The sequence below is a fragment of the Pongo pygmaeus genome, chromosome 11, assembly GCF_028885625.2.
Source record: "Pongo pygmaeus isolate AG05252 chromosome 11, NHGRI_mPonPyg2-v2.0_pri, whole genome shotgun sequence".
NCBI classification, from domain to species: domain Eukaryota; kingdom Metazoa; phylum Chordata; class Mammalia; order Primates; family Hominidae; genus Pongo; species Pongo pygmaeus.
This window is the reverse complement of record NC_072384.2, coordinates 59,474,802-59,495,035: the sequence shown is the minus strand read 5'-3', so window position 1 is coordinate 59,495,035 and position 20,234 is coordinate 59,474,802. Positions and strand designations below refer to the sequence as shown.

General features: G+C 38.1%; 1 protein-coding gene across 5 annotated transcripts in view; it reads left to right on the top strand.

Annotated features, from left to right (window-relative positions):
• PLA2R1 (phospholipase A2 receptor 1) overlaps positions 1-20,234 on the top strand; it is a 127,502-nt gene that overhangs the window by 71,865 nt on the left and 35,403 nt on the right. For 4 of the 5 annotated variants that reach the window (XM_054477948.2, XM_063647563.1, XM_054477950.2 and 1 more), the window contains exons 12-19: positions 1,649-1,851; positions 4,947-5,092; positions 8,992-9,076; positions 11,540-11,672; positions 12,236-12,271; positions 12,734-12,891; positions 18,753-18,817; positions 19,611-19,714. In XM_054477948.2, coding sequence (XP_054333923.2) covers positions 1,649-1,851; positions 4,947-5,092; positions 8,992-9,076; positions 11,540-11,672; positions 12,236-12,271; positions 12,734-12,891; positions 18,753-18,817; positions 19,611-19,714 — 930 coding nt within the window. The remainder of the gene's footprint in view (positions 1-1,648; positions 1,852-4,946; positions 5,093-8,991; positions 9,077-11,539; positions 11,673-12,235; positions 12,272-12,733; positions 12,892-18,752; positions 18,818-19,610; positions 19,715-20,234) is intronic. The other variant, XM_063647564.1, reaches the window with a different exon arrangement.

The following is a 20,234-nucleotide window of genomic DNA, read 5'->3' as shown; positions in this document are numbered from 1 at the left end:
GCCCAGGGGGTTCTTCCAGATCAGAACCCTCTTGCCATGGTGATGCTGGTGCCTAACACACTTGTGCAGCCAGCGCTGTTGAAGACACAAACACTCATACACTCATTCTTTAGCAAATTATTCCATTCCTAAAGAGATGCTCTATGTCTTCCTTTGTCTTCTTTCTTCTCCCTTGCACTCTTCATTTTCCCTCTCTTGTGTCTTTCCATGAGCACAAAACAATCAGAACATAGATGACAAGCACAATACCAGGTACTCAGTATCTGAAAAAATTGAAGCCATTACTTCTGAAGGGAAATTAAGCAAGATAAATATCAAGTAGCAAGTGACGACATTTTTTAAAGAGCCTTCAGGTACAGAATCATCGCAAGTCTTCAGTCATCTATAATCACTCACTTTTTACAAGCATGCCTTGAGAACTCATTTCTCCTTTTCATCCTTCAAAATTCAACTCAAAGGTCAGTTCCTGCAAATGTTTTACTGACATCTCTGGACAGGCTCCATCACCCCTTCTGATGTCTCCTCCAGAAATTTGAACACACCTTTTACTACAGCACTTTACACATTATATTTGCTTATTTATGTGTCTGTATCTCACACTAAACTAAGAACTGGTTTTTGGTTTGCTTTGCTTCATCCTTTTTTTCAAGCAGTTAATATACAGCCTAGCTGAGCACATTGCAGATGTACAATTTTTTATTGTTGTTGATGAATGTGAATTTAGTTAATTAAATGATCACCCAGGATTCAAGAAAAAACAAGCTCATTCTTACTCATTTTAATTCTATTTTTGGAATAGAATTGCTTTCTACTGTTCTTCACTGAAATTTGAAGTGTATATTTTTTTGCTGTCATATGAGTTGTATAGATTTTGCTGACAAACTTAAGAATCTTAATTTATAAATTGTTTGTGTGGAAAAATACATTTTACCTTCTAAAATGTTCAAGCATACACAAAGAAAAAAGTGGAGTTTTGTCCATAACTAGTATATCACATTTTCCAATATCTCACATATACTATGAAGGTGGGAGGGAAAATCTCAGTACTTTGCTTTTCATATAAAAGCCTCTCTCTCTCTAATTCTGTTTCTCTCTTCCTTTTCCCTGATGTCTGCCTTGTCCCTGCCCCCGGATCTTTACCTCATTTAGAGAATTCATCTCATTCTCTTCAGTCTTCCAAGGTTTACAGTTTGGTTTTCTGTTGTATACTTTGTGGTCTACCTTGAATCTGTTATTCACATATTTTCCCCTGTTGAATCCAGTTGTTAGAGGATGAGCACTATGCACCTTTCATTATTGATTTTTTACAACGGGATTTTAAGTATAATATTGAAATATGGGGGATATTTTGGTTTCAGATAGGAATAGCTCCTAGTTCCTCATCATTTGCCATCTAAGCACAAAGCAGACAAGGTCCAAATTTCAGCCTTCACACTCTCTTTTCTCTCTTTCCCATCTTCCATTCTTTTCTCCAGAGATGAGGAGAAATGACATAATCAGGTCAATAAGACATTTGTTTTCATCTTGATTGTTCTTGTCTGGGTGCTTAATTATGAGATGTCAATTATTCAACACTCTAAAGAGCAGTCTTCTGAGCACAAAACGTTTTAGTCGTCTCGTATTAAAAGTGCTTGTTTTCTGCTTTTAGGCTACAGTGGTGGCTGTGTTGCCATGCGAGGAAGGCATCCACCTGGTCGCTGGGAAGTGAAGCACTGTCGGCACTTTAAGGCAATGTCCTTGTGCAAGCAGCCAGTTGAAAATCAGGAAAAAGCAGAGTATGAAGAGAGATGGCCCTTTCACCCCTGCTATTTGGACTGGGAGTCAGAGCCTGGTCTGGCCAGCTGCTTCAAGGTGATACCAAGGTTACGTGGACATTCTTAACAGGACCAACACTATTTTAATTTGATCCATGTATCCCAAATTCCTTTATTCCAGGACCTTTTTTTTTTTTTTTTTTCCAGAACAGTGCCTGACAGACAGCAGGTGCTTAATCAACATTTGTTGCCTGTCTCTATCCTTTCAATCATATTCCAAATAATTTTTAAATAAAAAAAATTGACACATCTTGGTGATATTGAAGGCTTCCTCATGAAGATTGATATCTGTTAAGCAGAAATACCATGCACAGGGCCAGGCGCAGTGACTCACGCCTGTAATCCCAGCACTTTGGGAGGCCAAGGCAGGCAGATCACTTGAGGTCAGGAGTTCCAGACCAGCCTGGCCAACATGGTGAAATCCCATCTCTACTAAAAATAGAAAAAGTAGCCAGGCATGGTGGCATGCACCTGTAGTCCCAGCTACTTAGGAGGCTGAGACAGGGAATGGCTTGAACCCAGGAGGCAGAGGTTGCAGTGAGCCGAGACTGCGCCATACAACTCCATCCTGGGTGACACAGCAAGTCTCTGTCTCAAAAAAAAAAAAAAAAGGAAAGGAAAGAAAAGAAATACCATGCACTAATATTAATCCCTGGAAGGAGGGCACCATGCTCTGGTTATCACTCCTGGGGGAGGACTCTAAACACCTAACCAGTTTCTGCATAAGTTCCTAGCTCTGACAGGAGGTTTTGCACAAACTTGGCTGCCAGAGTATGAATCTGGTGAGACAGAATTCCCACACAACAAGATGGGCAAAGTAACTTTATTACAGGTTGAGTACTCCTTTTCTGAAATGCTTGGAACCAGAAGTGCTTTAGATTTCAGATTTTTTTTTTTAATATTTGCATCATACTTACCAGTTGAGCATCCCAAATCTGAAAATTCAAACTCCAAAATGCTCTAGTGAGCATTTCCTTTGAGTGTCTTGTCACCGCTCAAAAAGTTTTGGATTTTGGAGCATTTTGGAGTTTGGATTTTTGGATTTGGGATGCTCAACTTGTATTCACAGATAGGCAGCAAGAAGCAACCGAAGCCTAGGATCCATGGTGAGCCATTCCCCAAAGGCTCAGGAAAGCACCCCCAGGAAGATGGAATCTTGTCTGCACATGCCCCACTTTGCATGACAGCTGAGGGCTCCCCGAAGTGCTTCTCTCTGGGTTTTATATCCCAGGTGCCACCTGAATCACTGAGCAAAAGTATTACAAGACATCCTATTCTAGGAGGGATAAGGACAGTTCCTTCTTATCTCAGGCCATTGCACTCTTGGTACACTCTGCCTGAGAATTGCCAAGAAAAAGAGGAAGAGCTGGGTCAGCAAGGGTCATCTGGGGACCTGTCCTCCCGCAATATTGAGGCCCCAGTCAATATTGTTCATACACCAAGTGAAAGAGCAGACACTCACAGGGTGTTAAATGGTATAATTTCATATTGTTTGTAAACCAACAAATAAAGTTTTTATTATTGAATGATACAATTTTACTAATAAGGATAGCTTTTGCAGCTTGCCAGACACCTGAAGATCAAACAAATTAATGCATGTGGTTGATTCGTATGTGTATATATGTGTGTGTGTGTGTGTGTGTGTGTGTTTATATAAGTGAAGAAATTTCTATTTTTAAAATCAGCTTTAGATCCTACATTTAAATTAGTTCCTACAATCTTGTCAGAAACACATTTTTTGAAATATGATTTTTAAAAATGTTTGGTGGTTTTGTCTTGGTTTATTTTACAAATAGGGGTTCACTAAATCTTGGGAAAAAGTTCCCTAGCATCTCTGCACAGGCAGAGCAGAATGAAGACAGACTCTATCTCTGGAACTGTTGTAGCTTGTAGATGGCATGAAGCAGCTGTGAATGTGCTCGATTTAAATTGTACACATGTATAATCCTACATTACATTCATAGAATAATAGGCCCAAAAGTGGCCTTGCCCAGTAATAAGTTAAACCTTAGAGATGAGTAAACTGAGGCCTGTGAAATGTAGTGATTTGCCCAAGATCACGATTATTTACTGACAGAGTTGGAATAAATCCCTGGTTTAGGACTTCTGGTCTGGTGCCTTTTCTACTATATATCACCCTGATATGTCAACAAATGCATGGTGTGTGTGACAGGCAAGGCGGTAGGATTTATGAGCTTAGAGTGATTCGGGAAGAGGTTCCCAGAGGAGGCAAGTTTTGACATATGATTTAAAAGATGGAAAGGTTGTGCTGTGGTCCACAGGACTTGGAAAGCTATTCGTTCTGGTCTCAGCAAATAAGAGCCTGGTGAGGGCTGGCCACAGAGTGTACCTGTCTGGCATCAGAGGCTCAGGCTTAGTGCCAGGCAGTTAAAAATAAGAAGGGTACAGAGGACTGGGATTGCAAGCTCTGGGTCTTCAGTCCCTTTCCCCAGTCTTAAATAAAGCCAACAGAAGACTTCCATTCAGCTGGCTTCTTCCTGACACCGTGAAGACTGCCGAGAAGCAGCAGAGATTTTAGGCACAGCTGAACCACTGCACTGCCAGTTCAACTAAGATCCAAAGACTCTAGAAATAGAGCTACCCTAGGTCCCAGGTCTCATTTCTCATTTCTTGCCCTGGGTCAGCCAGAGTAATGATCAATATGCTAATTCTAATCTGTCAGAAGGCAATCTGGTGGGATGGAAGTTTATGGACTCTGGAAGCAAGGAATTGTAGGTCTAATTCTAGCTCTGCCAGTTTATAGCTGTGTGACCTAAAATTCTTAACCTCTCTTGGCCTGACTTTATTTATCTCTTGACAAATATTTACTGAGGGACAAGTACATGCCAGTCACAGAAGATTTAAGGTGAAAAAAAATTCTTCAAAAAGCTCATTTATAAAACTGAGTTTATTATATTCTTCTCAGAAACTTGTTATGAGGATAAAAGGAACTAATAGTTTTATGATGACTAGGCACATTCTAATTCAGTAAATATTACTTCCTCCCACTAGATCAAGCTCTTTATAAATAATAATGATGATTATATTAATATTACTGTTACTTTCTTGAACAGAGTTTAACAACCTGACTTGATCTATAACAATGTTAATTTATTTTCTTTTACTATACAGGTATTTCATAGTGAAAAAGTTCTGATGAAAAGAACATGGAGAGAAGCTGAAGCATTTTGCGAAGAATTTGGAGCTCATCTTGCAAGCTTTGCTCATATTGAGGAAGAGAATTTTGTGAATGAGCTCTTATATTCAAAATTTAATTGGTAAATACTTGTTAATTATGAAAAATTACAGTCAAATATTCTATCTCCCAGTAATGGCTTCTGAGGGGTGAGTATCCCAAGTAGTTGTTTAAAATTCCCATATTTGTATTACACCCAAAGCCAAGAAAAGTAAACATACATATAGTTTTATGTTTATCTTGTACCAGGTTCTCATTTCATAAAACAAAGTGACAATTGTTTAGATATTTGAAATCTTTTCTTTGTGCCTCAAGTCAGAACCGTAGAGCCTTCCTGCCAAACTCAGGAATTATCTACCCCACTGGTTTTCAAAGTGTTGTGGAAGGATCCCAAGAATCCTGGAACCCCAGGAGTATGAGAGGGCCACGTAGGCAGAGCTCCCAGTTCCTTCCACGCCTCACCAGAGCGGCTCCGACCAACTCCACTGCTAATTATTTTGTATATAATTGGAGCCTATGTAAGATTTTGTTTGGAAAAAAAAAAAAAGAGTCCCAGTAATTTTTTTTTTAATTCCAACCCAACCTCCTAAGTTTTCATTTGAGGAAACAAGCGTTCCCTTATCTGTATCCATCTTGCAAGTTTATAGAACCTTGAATTCAGTGGAGTTAGAAACTCAAGCTTAAATTGTAAGAACTCTAAACGGTCTTGTGCTACCTCCCACCATATACCGTGGTCATCCGCTGTCTGCATAATTCCTTCCAGTTTCAGAATGCTTCTTATTTGGGAGAAAGCCCATTCCATTGCAGAAGGCTGGTTTCAAAGAGCAGTTTTCTAATAAGCCAGAAATCTGCCTCCCCTCAGTTTGAGCTAGAGCAAATACAGATCAAATCTACTCTATTTTCAAATATTTGAAGACAGTCATCTTGTCTCCTTCCTGTGAGCCCCCATCCCCGACTTTGGCCTCTCACTTTGGAATGTTCTTGTCAGTCAGCCTGCATTGTGAGAGTATCTTCTGTGGAAGGGGCACAGTTACATGCATAGCTGGTTGGATAATTCAATAGACATGACAGACAAAATCCTGCCTCTGAGGATGTTGTGATCTGCACACCTCCATGACTCTGTATATTTATTTAATGAAAACAACCATAATAATAGGTACTCTGCTTCAAGCTCTGGAAATCTAGAGTCTCAATGAAACACTGGCCTGAATCCCAGAGAAAAATCCCGTACTATTTTTTCAGGAAAATTCTGGCCTTTCCCACAAGTTTCCTTGTAGGACATTCCCATAAAAAGATTAACATGCAACATCTATCAAATTATTCGTCTTCCACATCTACAACAATGACGTTACAGCTGGGAGTTTTTGACATCTCTCCATGTGAGTCTTGTGCAGCATTCTGCAGGGAAGGAAGGAGATTTTATGGTCAAATATGTTTGCAAAACAATGTACAATCTTGGAGATTTGCCATGTACATTAGCATCGTAAAGGGTTCTAGAAGGAAGCACTTTCTTTGACCGTAAATCCCTTTTTTAAGAACGCTTATTGACATCCCACAGAACTGCTAGTCCCTATGGGAAATGCTGACATGAGGCCATGACTCAGGAACCTGGCTGCTCATCACACTTGGTCGGGACACCTTTTAATACAGAGCTTTCTGGCCTCACACCAGAGCTGCTGAGTCAGACTCTCTGAGTCTGAAGAAAAGTTTAAGAAGCTTTCTGGCTAATTGGATTATCAGCCAGGTGTGAGGCCACAAATCCAAGGGATAGGCGATAGTCTCCATTGTTCAAAGTTACATTTTGCTTCATTACTTTAGCTTCCTTTAAAACATATTTGCATATTCTATCCTTGCATTTTAGTGAGGTTTGCCATATGACAACCACACACACACTGCTTCCCAGTTTGCTTTAAGATCAAATGTCACTGTCATTTCTGTTTATGTAAGTTCTCATGCTTGAAATGTCTAGCAGAATTTAGTCCCAAGCTAAATCATGGATCTTCAATATCTGATCACAAAAGTCATATAATATGAGCCAGGCACAGTGGGTCACAGCACTTTGGGACACCAAGGTGGGAGGAACACTTAAGGCCAGGAATTCAAGATCAGCCTAGGCAGCATAGTGAGACTCAGTTTCTACCAAAAATTTTTCAAAATTAGCTGGGTGTGGTGGCCACACCTGTAGTCCCAGCAAAACCTAGTTCAAAGTTACAGTGAGGTATGATTGTGCCACTGCACTCCAGCCTGGGCAACAGAGCGAGAACTGTCTTTAAAGAAAATATTTAAAAATTCTTGACTGGGCACGGTGACCCACACCTGTAATCCCAGCACTTTGAGAGGCCAAGGCAGATTGCTTGAGCCCAGGAGTTAGAGAACAACCTGGGCAACATGGTGAAACCCCATCTCTAGCAAAAAATACAAAAAAATTAGCCAGGTGTAGTGGCACACGTCTGTAGTCCCAGCTACTCAGGAGACTGAGGTGGGAGTATCAATTGAGCCCAGGAAGAGGAGGTTGCAGTGAGCCAAGATTGTGCCACTATACTCCAGCCTGGGCGACAGTGTGACCCTGTCTCAAAAAAAAATTATCAATAACTGTGTATGTTTCAGTTTATTCCCAGACTACCACAGAATTCAGTCAAATCTGATGCTTAATTATAGCAAACATACCAGATCTCATAGTTAGCAGGTATAGCAGGTATGCTGCTTTTCCTTCCCATGGCACTGCTTTTCTATTTCTATTTTATTAATCAGACACACACACACACACACACACGTATGCACATACATGTGTGTTTATTAAATATTATACAATTTCAGGAAACTGATGAAGAGAAAGTAAATACCATTTCATCTTCCAGGAGCCAGTATATAGCAGGAAAGACATAGAACTCTGAATTCAGTGAGGAAAGAAAAAGGTCACAACACCGGGAGAGTGACATGGATTTTCAGCCTATGCCATGGAGATTAATGTGCTTGGCTTAAACTGAAGGTGGCCATTCTCACCTTCTCCCAGCCTTAAATGTAAGGTAGTATCATCATGACAATGACCAACCGGGCACCAGTGATCTCTTGGATTTCTAAGCTGAATTTGAATTTAATTTGTGTCATCCAGGCAGAGTAGCTGACATATCTGAGAAGGAATTCCTTGCTTCTCTGCACGAAGGAAAATAAAGTATCTGTCCTGACATCTGAATATTTTAAATCTTTGATTCTTCAAAATTATTCTTAGAAAATTATCTTAGTGAGATGGTTCATTGCACAGTTAGGCTTTATTACTCGATTTATTGAGTACTCTGTGGACATATTTGTACTCTGCCTCATAGAAGGGAAGGTGATTCTCTGTGGAGCTTCTCACCAAGTATAAACCAATGGTGACGACTGAAGTTAATGTACCATGGCTCTGGGTGACTGGCTTTAGAATTATTTATGTTGATATCTGAAAAAACCCAAAACCTACTGTGTACCTTTTATTCAATGAAGATGATGGTGGTTGGCTTTCAGAGAATACATGAGCGTTTAACAAAAGAACAACAAATCAAAGCATAGTAAAGTAGAATAAATAGTATAGTGAAGTAGCAAACACACAGTAAAGTAGTGAAAGGTCCTCTTGGCTAGAGATGTTCCAAAGTTTCTTACCAATTTTCTTTTCATGTGTTCTTGTCCTGACTGAAAGGCTTTGCTATTCCTGATGAGAAACTCATGTTCTCAATAAAAGCTGACTTTTCCCCAACTGTATATCACCTGTAAGCAAACCACACAAACCAAGAGAAATAGAATGTGAGGCTTATTCTTCTCTCAGTTCATGTCACAGCACAGGGTTTTGCACATTTAAAATGTTCAATGCTTGTTGACTTGATCAATCCTGCCAGTAGCATCAGCTGTTTCCTGCATACATAAATATTTTTAAATGTTTTTTGAACTTTTCACATAATGCTGTAAATTTTATGGGAAAGGCAAAGCTTTTGTTTCTTCTCTTCACAGGACAGAAGAAAGGCAGTTCTGGATTGGATTTAATAAAAGAAACCCACTGAATGCTGGCTCGTGGGAGTGGTCTGATAGAACTCCTGTAAGTCTTTTCAAACTGGAGAAAAGGGATGGATTCAAAACAAGTGGGCCTGGAACCACTTGGTAAACCAACCAAGAGAACCTAGAAATGATGGCCAGAGCTCCCATGACAAAACTGCACCAGACCTTGGTACCAGGAGAATTATTTGGCAAGGTCCTGGGAAATCTTTGCTAGCCATGTTGTTCTGAGGCCATTGTACAATTTCAGCCTGAAAAAGTATCAAAAACCTCCAAAAAGTCTCCCCAAACCATCCTGAAAAAGAATAAAAAACCTCTAAAAAGTCCCCCCAAACCATCTCCCATATGAAGAGTCTCTCTGGCAGAGAAGCAGCTATTCTTTAAAATAACACAAGACTCCCTTTACCCTATACCTCCCTATCCTGCATAGCACCTGATTGTCTGAGTATGGGAACCTTGTCCATGTCATAATGAAATGAAGATTATTTTGGAGAATGATTTTTCATTTATCTCACTCTGAAAGGACAGTAATGCAAGTTTTAGAAATATCACCTTCTAGAGCAAGTTATTCCAGAAGGAAAAAAAAAGTATTGCTTTTCATTCATTCCCATACTTGCAAACCTCTATGAAGGACACAGAGAACTCACTATTGCATTTTTTTTCAGTTTAAATGGGTAATTCTCACATTTTTCTCAAAATGACAGGGAAAAAACTGAAGTAGTATCCTAGATTGAAGTGGGATCCATCCTACGGCACATGAAAAATCACATTATTCACTTTCACCTGTGAAATGGGGAGACTCCTAAGAGCCTGCAGTGAGAATTTAATGCAACTGCTGTTTATTGAGTCCTTATACTGTTCTAAGCGCTGAGCTGAATGCACTCCTACATGATGTCATTTCATCCTTACAACAACTCAGTACCATGGGTATTAGAATGATTAAGTGGTTTGCCTAAAATAATATATAGGAGAGCCGGGATTTGCACACAGGTTGTCTGACTCCAAAGTCACAATGTTATAATAGCTCATGGTTGGCAAAATACCAGTATCCAAACTTTGAAGTAGTAAAGAACAATAGAGAAAGCCCGTACCAAGATGGTGCTGAAATTTGTGTCAAGGAAGAGGTTTATAGAAGAGAGGAGGAAGAGATTTTAAAGGTCATTCAGCCCCACTAATCTATTTTGCTGATAAAGAAACCAAGGCTCAGAAAACCGAAAAGGCATAGCAGGGTCAACTTGCTCCATAAATGGCAGCCACTACATGGGGCAGCTGGGTGGTTCAAGTCAATGTAGCACTTGAAAAAGAAAATGGGATACATAGAGGTTGAGAACACTTTCTTTTGTTTTAGTATAACAAACTCATTAGTAATAGGAGAGGAACAGACAATCTGGGTCAGAATAAATTAGATAAGGCCATGAAGCAGTGGCCGAGCTTCTCACCAATATCTGCTGGACAAAATGAATTCAAATCACACCATTTTCTGAACCTGAGGCTATATATATTTAAGATAGATGAATTATTACATGACAGTGTACATGTTTGAGGAGGAACATAAAGGATTTTAAAACATCCTTTTTTTTCCCAAATTTTTACCCCAATTTTACTTGTGGTCCATCCATTCTTCTGTGAGGTAGTCATTAAATAATTGAGAAGGTTGATTCTTTAATACCCCTGTAATGTGAATTATATGAGTTATGTGGTCACTCATGGAAAGTGACCTGATAGATTCCCGACTAAAGCTAGCTATGGCTTAGAATTTAGTTATTAGAGACAAAAAACTTAGCATATGTTCATAGTAATCAAAATCAAAGTTAATACCAAGATCTGGCACACCCCTGAGTCCCTAAGTTTATCCAGGATTCCAAGGCTAGAAAATTTTCCCAGTTAGAAAAATGTGCAAATTCAGACCAAAGCTTGCATTTGATTTGTTCCTTCTGGAGAAAGGAATAGCATACCCTTTTTTTTTTATTTTTATTTTATTTATTTTATTTTTTTGAGACGGAGTCTTGCTCTGTCACCCAGGCTGGAGTGCAGTGGTGCAATCTCGGCTCACTACAAGCTCCACTTCCTGGGTTCACGCCATTCTCCTGAGTAGCTGGGACTACAGGCGCCCGCCACCACACCCAGCTAATTTTTTGTTTTTGTATTTTTAGTAGAGACGGGGTTTCACCGTGTTAGCCAGGATGGTCTCAATCTCCTGAGCTTGTGATCCACCCACCTCGGCCTCCCAAAGTGCTGGGATTACAGGCATGAGGCACCGTGCCTGGCCTTTTGTTTTTTGTTTTTTTGTTTTTTTAAAAAAAGGCATCTTTAAGAAAAAAATGCTAAATATTGATTAGCTTCTTCTTCACAAATGTGAAACAACCTTCAACTAGAATGACATCCAGACATTTCTGAAGCTTCCTGGAGAAGCCTATAATGTTTATGTACAGGGATGCCCTTTTTGATCTTTTGAAACTTTGTGGGGGGATCATCATTAAGGAATAATGAACTTCATCTGCTGCAGGTTGTCTCTTCGTTTTTAGACAATAATTATTTTGGAGAAGATGCAAGAAACTGTGCTGTTTATAAGGCAAACAAAACATTGCTGCCCTTACACTGTGGTTCCAAACGTGAATGGATATGCAAAATCCCAAGAGGTAAAAATAGTAGTAAGATCTTTGCTATATGTTTGATTTCTAATAACCTCTAGTACTTTCCCAATTTAAACACCCCAAACCACAATATCAACAACCTGCCTGATAAACCAAATTACACTATTTTAGCAAAAAATGTTTCTATAGGAAATGAGAAAAGGCGACACCAATGCAGGATGCCAGGTTAGTTCATTGGGAACTAAGGTAACCAGCTAATATTGCAGAATATTTATAGTGCAAGTATAGTCGGGGAAAAATGTCACTTTGACATTACAGAGCAAATGGAATTACTTGTACAATGAGTAAGTGGAAGCACCTAGGACAGTGTGTGGCACACAGTGGCCTCAGCAAGTGCTCATGTCCTTCCTTCTTTAATCAGAAACCTCTCTGGAGCTTCCTCTTCAAGTGTGAGAACTCACCACATATTCCAAACAGCACAATGTACCTGTTTTAAAGTGATGTTTTAAAAGATGAAAGACAAAATAGTGGGTTTAGAGCTGAAGTAATTCACAGACAATGCACTTGAGAAGCAAGATCAGTCAAAGTGATTTGCTTTCACTTTGCAGATGTGAAACCCAAGATTCCGTTCTGGTACCAGTACGGTAAGAACGACTCTGGCAGCTCTTGAATTTCTAATTATTAATATATACCATATAAGTGCTACTATATACCATTAATGTGTTGTTACATTTCTCAAATCGAGCCTCTCTTTTCTTGTGTCAACCTAGAGCTAATTTGTTCAAATTAATAATTAATAAATGTAGTCATTTAATATGATTAAGGACTAGTATCGTCAATCATTTTCATGACATGCGATTTTAGAATATGTATCTATCCCTGACCTTTTAATACTAGTGAAGGTATCTTGTAAGAGATAGACCAAAGAAAAAAAGCAAGTTATGTATCTATTTATGTGCATATGTGTCTATGTGTGTGTTCAAATTTGTGTGTGTGTGTATACAATTATTTTTTAATGTTGAGTGACCAAATCACAAATTTGGGGTCAATCCTAGCATACCTATTAATCATTTCAGCATTATTGTCACTGTTTCTTTTTCTTTCAGATGTACCCTGGCTTTTTTATCAGGATGCAGAATACCTTTTTCATACCTTTGCCTCAGAATGGTTGAACTTTGAGTTTGTCTGTAGCTGGCTGCACAGTGATCTTCTCACAATTCATTCTGCACATGAGCAAGAATTCATCCACAGCAAAATAAAAGCGGTACTTGAACATAACTCACCATGAAAAATTCAGAGTTTAGCACCTTCTTTTGCCCTTGGGAGGGAGGGAGGGATAGTTTTCTCGATTTGACTTCGGATATTTATTTAAACTTCAGTAAAAGCCATAGATTTCAGTAAAGCCATAGATTTTCAAGAATTGTTTTTTTCCTATTATAGAGATTAAGAGAAAATAATGGCGATACAGGTTTACTGTATTGCTCAGTCATTTCCCTTCTCTTCATTCTTTGTTAGCAAAAATGGTGAGCACATAGAGATTGTTTCATGAGGTTCATTCGATCATTTAATCACTGGTAGAACTGGGGTTTTACCAGTGATTAAAACAGACCGAAATTCCTATCTTCGTGGAGTTTATATTCCCGTCTGGGAAGAAAGACCATAATCAATACGAGTATATAGAATTATATAATATATTAGAAAAAATAAGTGGATAAATGCCACAGAGGAAAATTAAGCTCAAATGAGGGATGAGGAATACCTGGGGGGTGTCTGGCAGTTTTAAAGTTTCAAATCTTACAAGAGTACATTGTTTTTAAGTTTGTAAAGACTAATATACAGAAAATAGTAAGGAGTAGTTATCTATTTCAACTTAAGTTAGAGAAAGGCTACTTAATTCCTTGCAGAACTAAGCTAGTAAGAAAGAAACATGCAAGACCTATTAAATAATAAAATAAGCTGGCAAAGAATAGTGTACTTTTCAGTGTGTTCCTTCAACAAGCATTCATTATCAAGTATGTGCCAGGCACTGGGATATTTGTCAAAGATGCAAAAATGTATGAGATACAGTCTCTGTTTTTAAAAAGGCTGGATATATATACTTTAAAACATTATGTTGTATACAATAAATACATACAATTTTATTGGTCAATTTTTAAAACATAAATTAAATTTAAAAACTGAAGAAGCTGGAAGTGATATGGTGTAGTAAATAGAAAGGGCACAGAAAGTACAAATTACAATGGGGGCATGAAGGCGGGAAATCCTCACTCCAAACTTTCCCTTGGAAGCTTTGAAAGCAAGAAAAAGCCATTTTCTTTTCCTGTAATTTAATCATATTTCATGACCTTCAGGAATCCTTTCTAACTCTATCATCTTTTTACATCTCTGTAAGTTGACTATAAAATGAAGCCCTGTATTAAAGCATCCTAGGCTTGTGAAAGAAATGTCTTTCCTCACAGTTCATGGGGATTTACTGTCTCTGTATCCTGTCTGCTGCACATACAGCCCATGAGGTACAAGCAGGTCAGGACTCCTGCTACATTCTGATGGAGAAACCGAGTAAAAGAGAAGTTAGATGACAATCACGTGGTCCCACAGACACTCAGTGGCAGAACAACCACTAGATGTGGAATGTTCCCCATCATAAATTTGTACACTATTTTGTCACCCTTTCACTCTTACAAATAGAACACTCAAGCCAAAACCATAATGTTCAATATGAGCATGTTCAATTCTATACCATGATGTCGGAAAATACACATTTCTTTAGCCAGACACCATACTCCTCACCTCAGAGGGCAATAACAAGAGACCAGATGAATGGCTGAAAACTAATCCATAGGCATGCAAAGTATACAACCCAGAAAGAGCTGATATTTGGCCATATTTACCATAACTGTTTCAGGTACTATGATAAGTACTAAAATGTAATCTTCCCAAGAACCCCCTGTGAGAAGTCTATTATTAGTACATTTTTACAAGTGAGGAGGCTAAGACTTCAAAGAGGTTAAGCAACTTGGTTACACAGCAGCTAAGTGGTGGAATTTGGAAAGAAACCCAGGCCATTTTACTTATCCAGTCATTTAAAAACCCTACACGGTGCTGCCTGTGACAATAGAACAGCAGTGTCAGGGCATGTAAGAGCACAATGTCTTCATTACATCAAAATGCTAGTTCCAAAATCCTCCCCAAAACATGGCTGCCAGCTTTGTCTCAGACATGAACAATGAAGGGCATCTTTGATCTTTCCAACAGAGCTTAGCTCTGCTGGGAACTTCTGTAGATCTTCTATCTTCACCTTTCCTCTTAATTCATCTCCTAATCTTTGGAAGTTGGGAAGCCAATGGGGATGGCAGAGATAATGCCTCCCATAGAAGGGAAGGGTGAAACCCCACAGGCTGAGCAGTTTGAGTCATCATAGCCACTGCCATGATCTAGTTGAGGATTCTGATCTCAAATCAGACAAACTTTATGGTGCCTTATATGGCAAAATTGTCACCTGGCCTATGACCATGTTGATGTAGAATGCCCCATCAGTTTCATGGGTAAGGTGCTAACTAATCTCCCCACTGTGCTACCAAAGAAAATTATGGGAAGGTATAGAATTTGAAAACTGAGAACGGGGCCAGGGGACTGCCCTAGTCTTTTCAGGCTGCTATAACAAAAACACTATAGACTATGCAGCTTACAAACAACAGAAAATTATTGCTCACAGTTCTGGAGGCTGGAAACTCAAGATCTAGGCATTGGCAGATTTGATGTCTGGTGAATGCCCACTTCCTGATTCATATGTATCCTTACATGGTGGAAGGGGCAAAGGAGCTCTCCAAGGTCCCCTTTTAAGGGCGCTAATCCCATTCATGAGACACCCCCGCCCCCACCCTCATGACCTTATCACCTGCCATCTGCCTTGTAATATATCACCTTGAGAGTTAGGATTTCAACAATGTAAATTTTAGGGGGACACAAACATTTAGTCTGTAGCGGGGTCCAAGGGGAAAGGATATCAAATTAGAAAGAAAGCTGTTGCTTTCCAAAAAATTCTTATTTCTGCATAATTTGTGCCTACCTTGGGCACTTATCGTTGGTGGTGGTGATAGTGGTGTTCACATTTTGTAAGAAAGAAACCCCATACCTAAGAACGTCCTACTGGAATGGGTCAATCCAGAAGTTACTTCATTCCAGGATGAGGAGCAAGATGTGTAGAGGTCATTCCACTCACTTCTGTCTCACATTTATCTTATAAATGTAGGAAGAGTACAAATAAGTAATTAAATATTTTTAAAATTACGTATGTGCTTTGTATAGCTTCCGTAAGAAGAGCAGTGATTAGAATTGTGAAAAACAAAAATAACATTTAGTTGCAGTGTCAAAAAAATTTATTATAAACAAGCAAGCTAGATACAGTTTTAAAAATCTGAAGCAAATAAAAATTTTAATAAAATGTTCCCATCTTGGAAAAAGAATGTCAATATTTTCTCTCCCACTCTTTGAGTAACAGAAGACCATAAAGCATGATTAGAGTGAATTTATTTTTTGAGCCATCTCGATAATCACATTAATGCTGAAAAAATGCTGCAAGCACTTTAGGAGTTGTTTGACACAAACTACTAGCTAATTAGTCCGCTTATCTGACATTTTTACACTGTTATGCAGTATTGTCATTTTGAAGTGGCAATTTACCATTATTATTAAATTTTTATTTCTAAATGCTTCTCAAAATACATATCAAATCTATTAGTCCTCCTCCAAAATATCATTTTGTCATTCTTGATGAGAACATTTTAAAAGATGACAGGTTGTTCTTCCTTATATTGCTTTATGGATTAATGTAGTGACTGTCACTGCGGGGTTTTGTTTGTTTTTGGTAAATGCTGCTTCCATATGATGCTAACTATAATGGCTGTTTGTAAATACCAAAACATAGTTGATGTTATAAAATGCATGTTCATATGACATTTTTTAAGCCCTGAGCTTACTTCTCTATCACATTTCTTTATGCAAACACATGTTAATAAGTCTTCTATTGTTGCGGCCTTCCTAAGCTAAAATTTCAAACATCCATTTTCACATTGGATGTTCCATTCTGGGTATCTTCTAGCATCTCCTATGAAGTTCAGTTCCGTGCCATATCACAACAGGTTGTGATGTGCCATGTGGAGGTTACCATGCCATAATTGAGGTCGTAATAAAAATGCCACTTAGGATGCAGCAGTTATAATTTCTCTTTAGAGGTCCTTAATTGGGGCAGTGAACAATCCAGGCCATGATTTCCAGTCCTGTGGCACATGAAACCTCTTTAGATTGAATGAAATTGTTGTGGTTCCCCCACTGAGTTCACAGCCAGTCTCAGTGGACCCATTCCAAAGTCTGACAATGGGAATCTGAATTCAGCCTGTTAAGAACATGTCCACGAAACAACACCTCAGGGATACAAAATTACAGTTGTTCCATCTTGCATTATTCTCAAATTGCTGATATGACAAATAGCGATGCTGTTTACAGAATAAAAATACCTGTTTATAAATTAGATTGTTAGAAGGCTATTGGGTTCTGTTGTATGGAGAGCTGAAATTCCTATGGAAAAATAATATATCTTAAAATTTCTTCTGCAGTCTTTACAGAAGAAATGAGAGTACAAATTTAAATATGTAATGCCTTCAAATTAACAGGATTTTAGCATATAAAAATTAACTTACAGTTCAACACACAACACACACACACACACACACACCCATTAAGTATACTGATTTACAGGTCTTAGAAAAACCCTTACTGCCTCTTCCTTTTTTATAGTTAAAGAGGGAATTTCAATTTCCTGGGTCATAAGTCAGTACATCTGCCCTAATGTGTGTGTGTGTGTGTGTACATACACACACGTGTGCACATGCATGCACATAGTGCTTTAATTTTATACTTTATTGTACTTAGGTCCAAGTGATTAATAGTGGTATAAAATTAATAAAACGTAAAACAATAATTTTCTTTTTGTTGTTGTTCAAGTCTTCTATTTCCTTACTAATTTTTACTACCTTTATTCTGAACACTACAACATTACTAATACAATCTTAGATTAAGTGTTTTTTTTAATTGGTGATAACTATATCACTCTGTTAACATAGAATTTATAATCTACTAAAATTCCAATTTTTTGTTATACAGTTTAGTTTTATATTAAAAAGTACATATTTTGAAATGTGTCCATGTTGATACATATAAATCCGGTTCCTTTTTTTATTATTATACTTTAAGTTCTGGGATACATGTGCAGAACGTGCAGGTTTGTTACACAGGTATACATATGCCATGGTAGTTTGCTGTACCCATCAACCCGTCATCTACGTTAGGTATTTCCCCTAATGCTATCCCTCCCCCAGCCCCCCACCCCCCGACAGGCCCCAGTGTGTGATGTTCCCCTCCCTATGTCTATGTGTTCTCATTGTTCAGCTCCCACTTATGAGTGAGAACATGCGGTGTTTGGTTTTCTGTTCATGTGTTAGTTTGCTGAGAATGATGGTTTCCAGCTTCATCCATGTCCCTGTAAAGGACATGAACTCATCAAAAGGATAATTTTCTAGTTGTCAAACACTGGGCACTCTGTAGTATTCTTTTGTCCTATATTGTGTCTCTCTATTTGAATGGGAAGGAAAGCTTATACTGCTTAAAGCTTAACAATCAGACTAATACCTAAAATCAGTATCTTTATACTAATGATGCCTTGATACCTTGAATTGTTTTTCAAATACATGTGACATATGCAATGAATTATAAATCACCGAGAGGGTAAATAACTGAGAGGATAAGCCAATAATTTTTTGTCAGAAAATGAATTCATTTTCTAATATTACTTTTTAAAACCTTCTTAGAGAGTTAGAAACATTACTTTTCAAGTTGTATGAAACTATTTTCCATGTTTCATTCCAGTTTTTCTTCATAATAGGAGGGAATATTTTAGAATAATGAAGTTTCAGGTTTTCTCAAGATGCTAGGCCTTAGTATACTCTTCCTTAGATAATTGGGTAAAATACTGAAGAATAGAAAGCCATTAGCAGCAACCCCATTACTCTTAATAGTGAAAAAGGAAAACAAGTAGAATAAACGCTGACTTTTTTTTTCTTTCAATAGCTATCAAAGTATGGTGCAAGTTGGTGGATTGGACTTCAAGAAGAAAGAGCCAATGATGAATTTCGGTATGAACCTAGATTCATTTGCATTTAATTTTGTTTGACAGGTTGTATTTGCAGAATTATTAGATTCAATTTTAGTGATCAATTTGTTGAATACCCTTCAATCATTATCTTTAACTTATAAATTTTCACGTCTCTAACCAAAGACATGAGTGTTTTTTAAAGAATACGCATATGAAACCATCCCGACAATCTAGCCATAAACATATACATCACCTTCAAAAGTTTTCTTTCCTGCTCTATTCATTTATTTATTTATTCACTAATTCATTCATTTTTGTGATGAGAACACTTAACATAAAATCTACCCTCTTAGCTGGGCATGGTGGTTCACACCTGTAATCGCAGTACTTTGGGAGGCCAAGGAGGGTGGATCGCCTGAGGTCAGGAGTTCGAGATCAGCCTGGCCAACATGGAGAAACTCTCTCTCTACTAAAAATACAAGAATTAGCTGGGCGTAGTGGTGTGCACCTGTAGACCCAGCTACTTGGGGGGGCTAAGGCAGGAGAATCGCTTGAACCTGAGAGGCAGAGGCTGCCTTGAGTCGAGATTGTGCCACTGTACTAAGCCTGGGTGACAGAGTGAGACTCCATCTCAAAAAAAATCTACCCCCTTGGAAAAATTGTAAGTATATGATACAATATTGTTAACTATAGGCACTATGCTACATATGAGTATTTTTTTTAATTTAATAGAATATTATATCTTCAATCCCTACCTCAGAACTCTAAGAATGATGTTGGAGACTGGACATGCAGAATGAGAGAAGACCTTAACATTTTTAATCTTCCCACAGCTGGAGAGATGGAACACCAGTGATATACCAGAACTGGGACACCGGAAGAGAAAGATCTGTGAATAATCAGAGCCAGAGATGTGGCTTTATTTCTTCTATAACAGGTTATTTTACTTACCCATTTTTGGGTTTATAATACAAACTGATAATTTTCAGGAGGGTTAAAGTCTTTTCCTTGCATCATTTCCATGAGAAGTTTCTGTTTATTTCTCTTTTCAGTTGATGTGTTCAGTTTTGTCTGCCATAAGGCTTAAGGATGGCCATTTTTTTCTGTTCAATCCATGTATTCATGTTCTCAGAAATAATTTACATCTGAGATCCTTCCTCATAAATCAAAACAGCACCAGAAATGGGCCCAATGAAACTGTTAAAGAAATATATGCCTGACAAATACTTTTTTCTATGATATTTCAATGGAAGCACTTTAAAAAAAAATCTATTCCTATATCCAATTTATAATTGGCCAGAACTTTAACCTCTGTGAAATTTACTTCCATTTTCCTATTTAATAAATGTTTTGATTCAAGTCAGTATTCTTTTTTTCTTTTACTACCTGTCATCAATTGCTGCTTGCTTTAGAATGGCAACTGTTTGCAAGTTGGATTTAGAAGCACATTTAGGTTG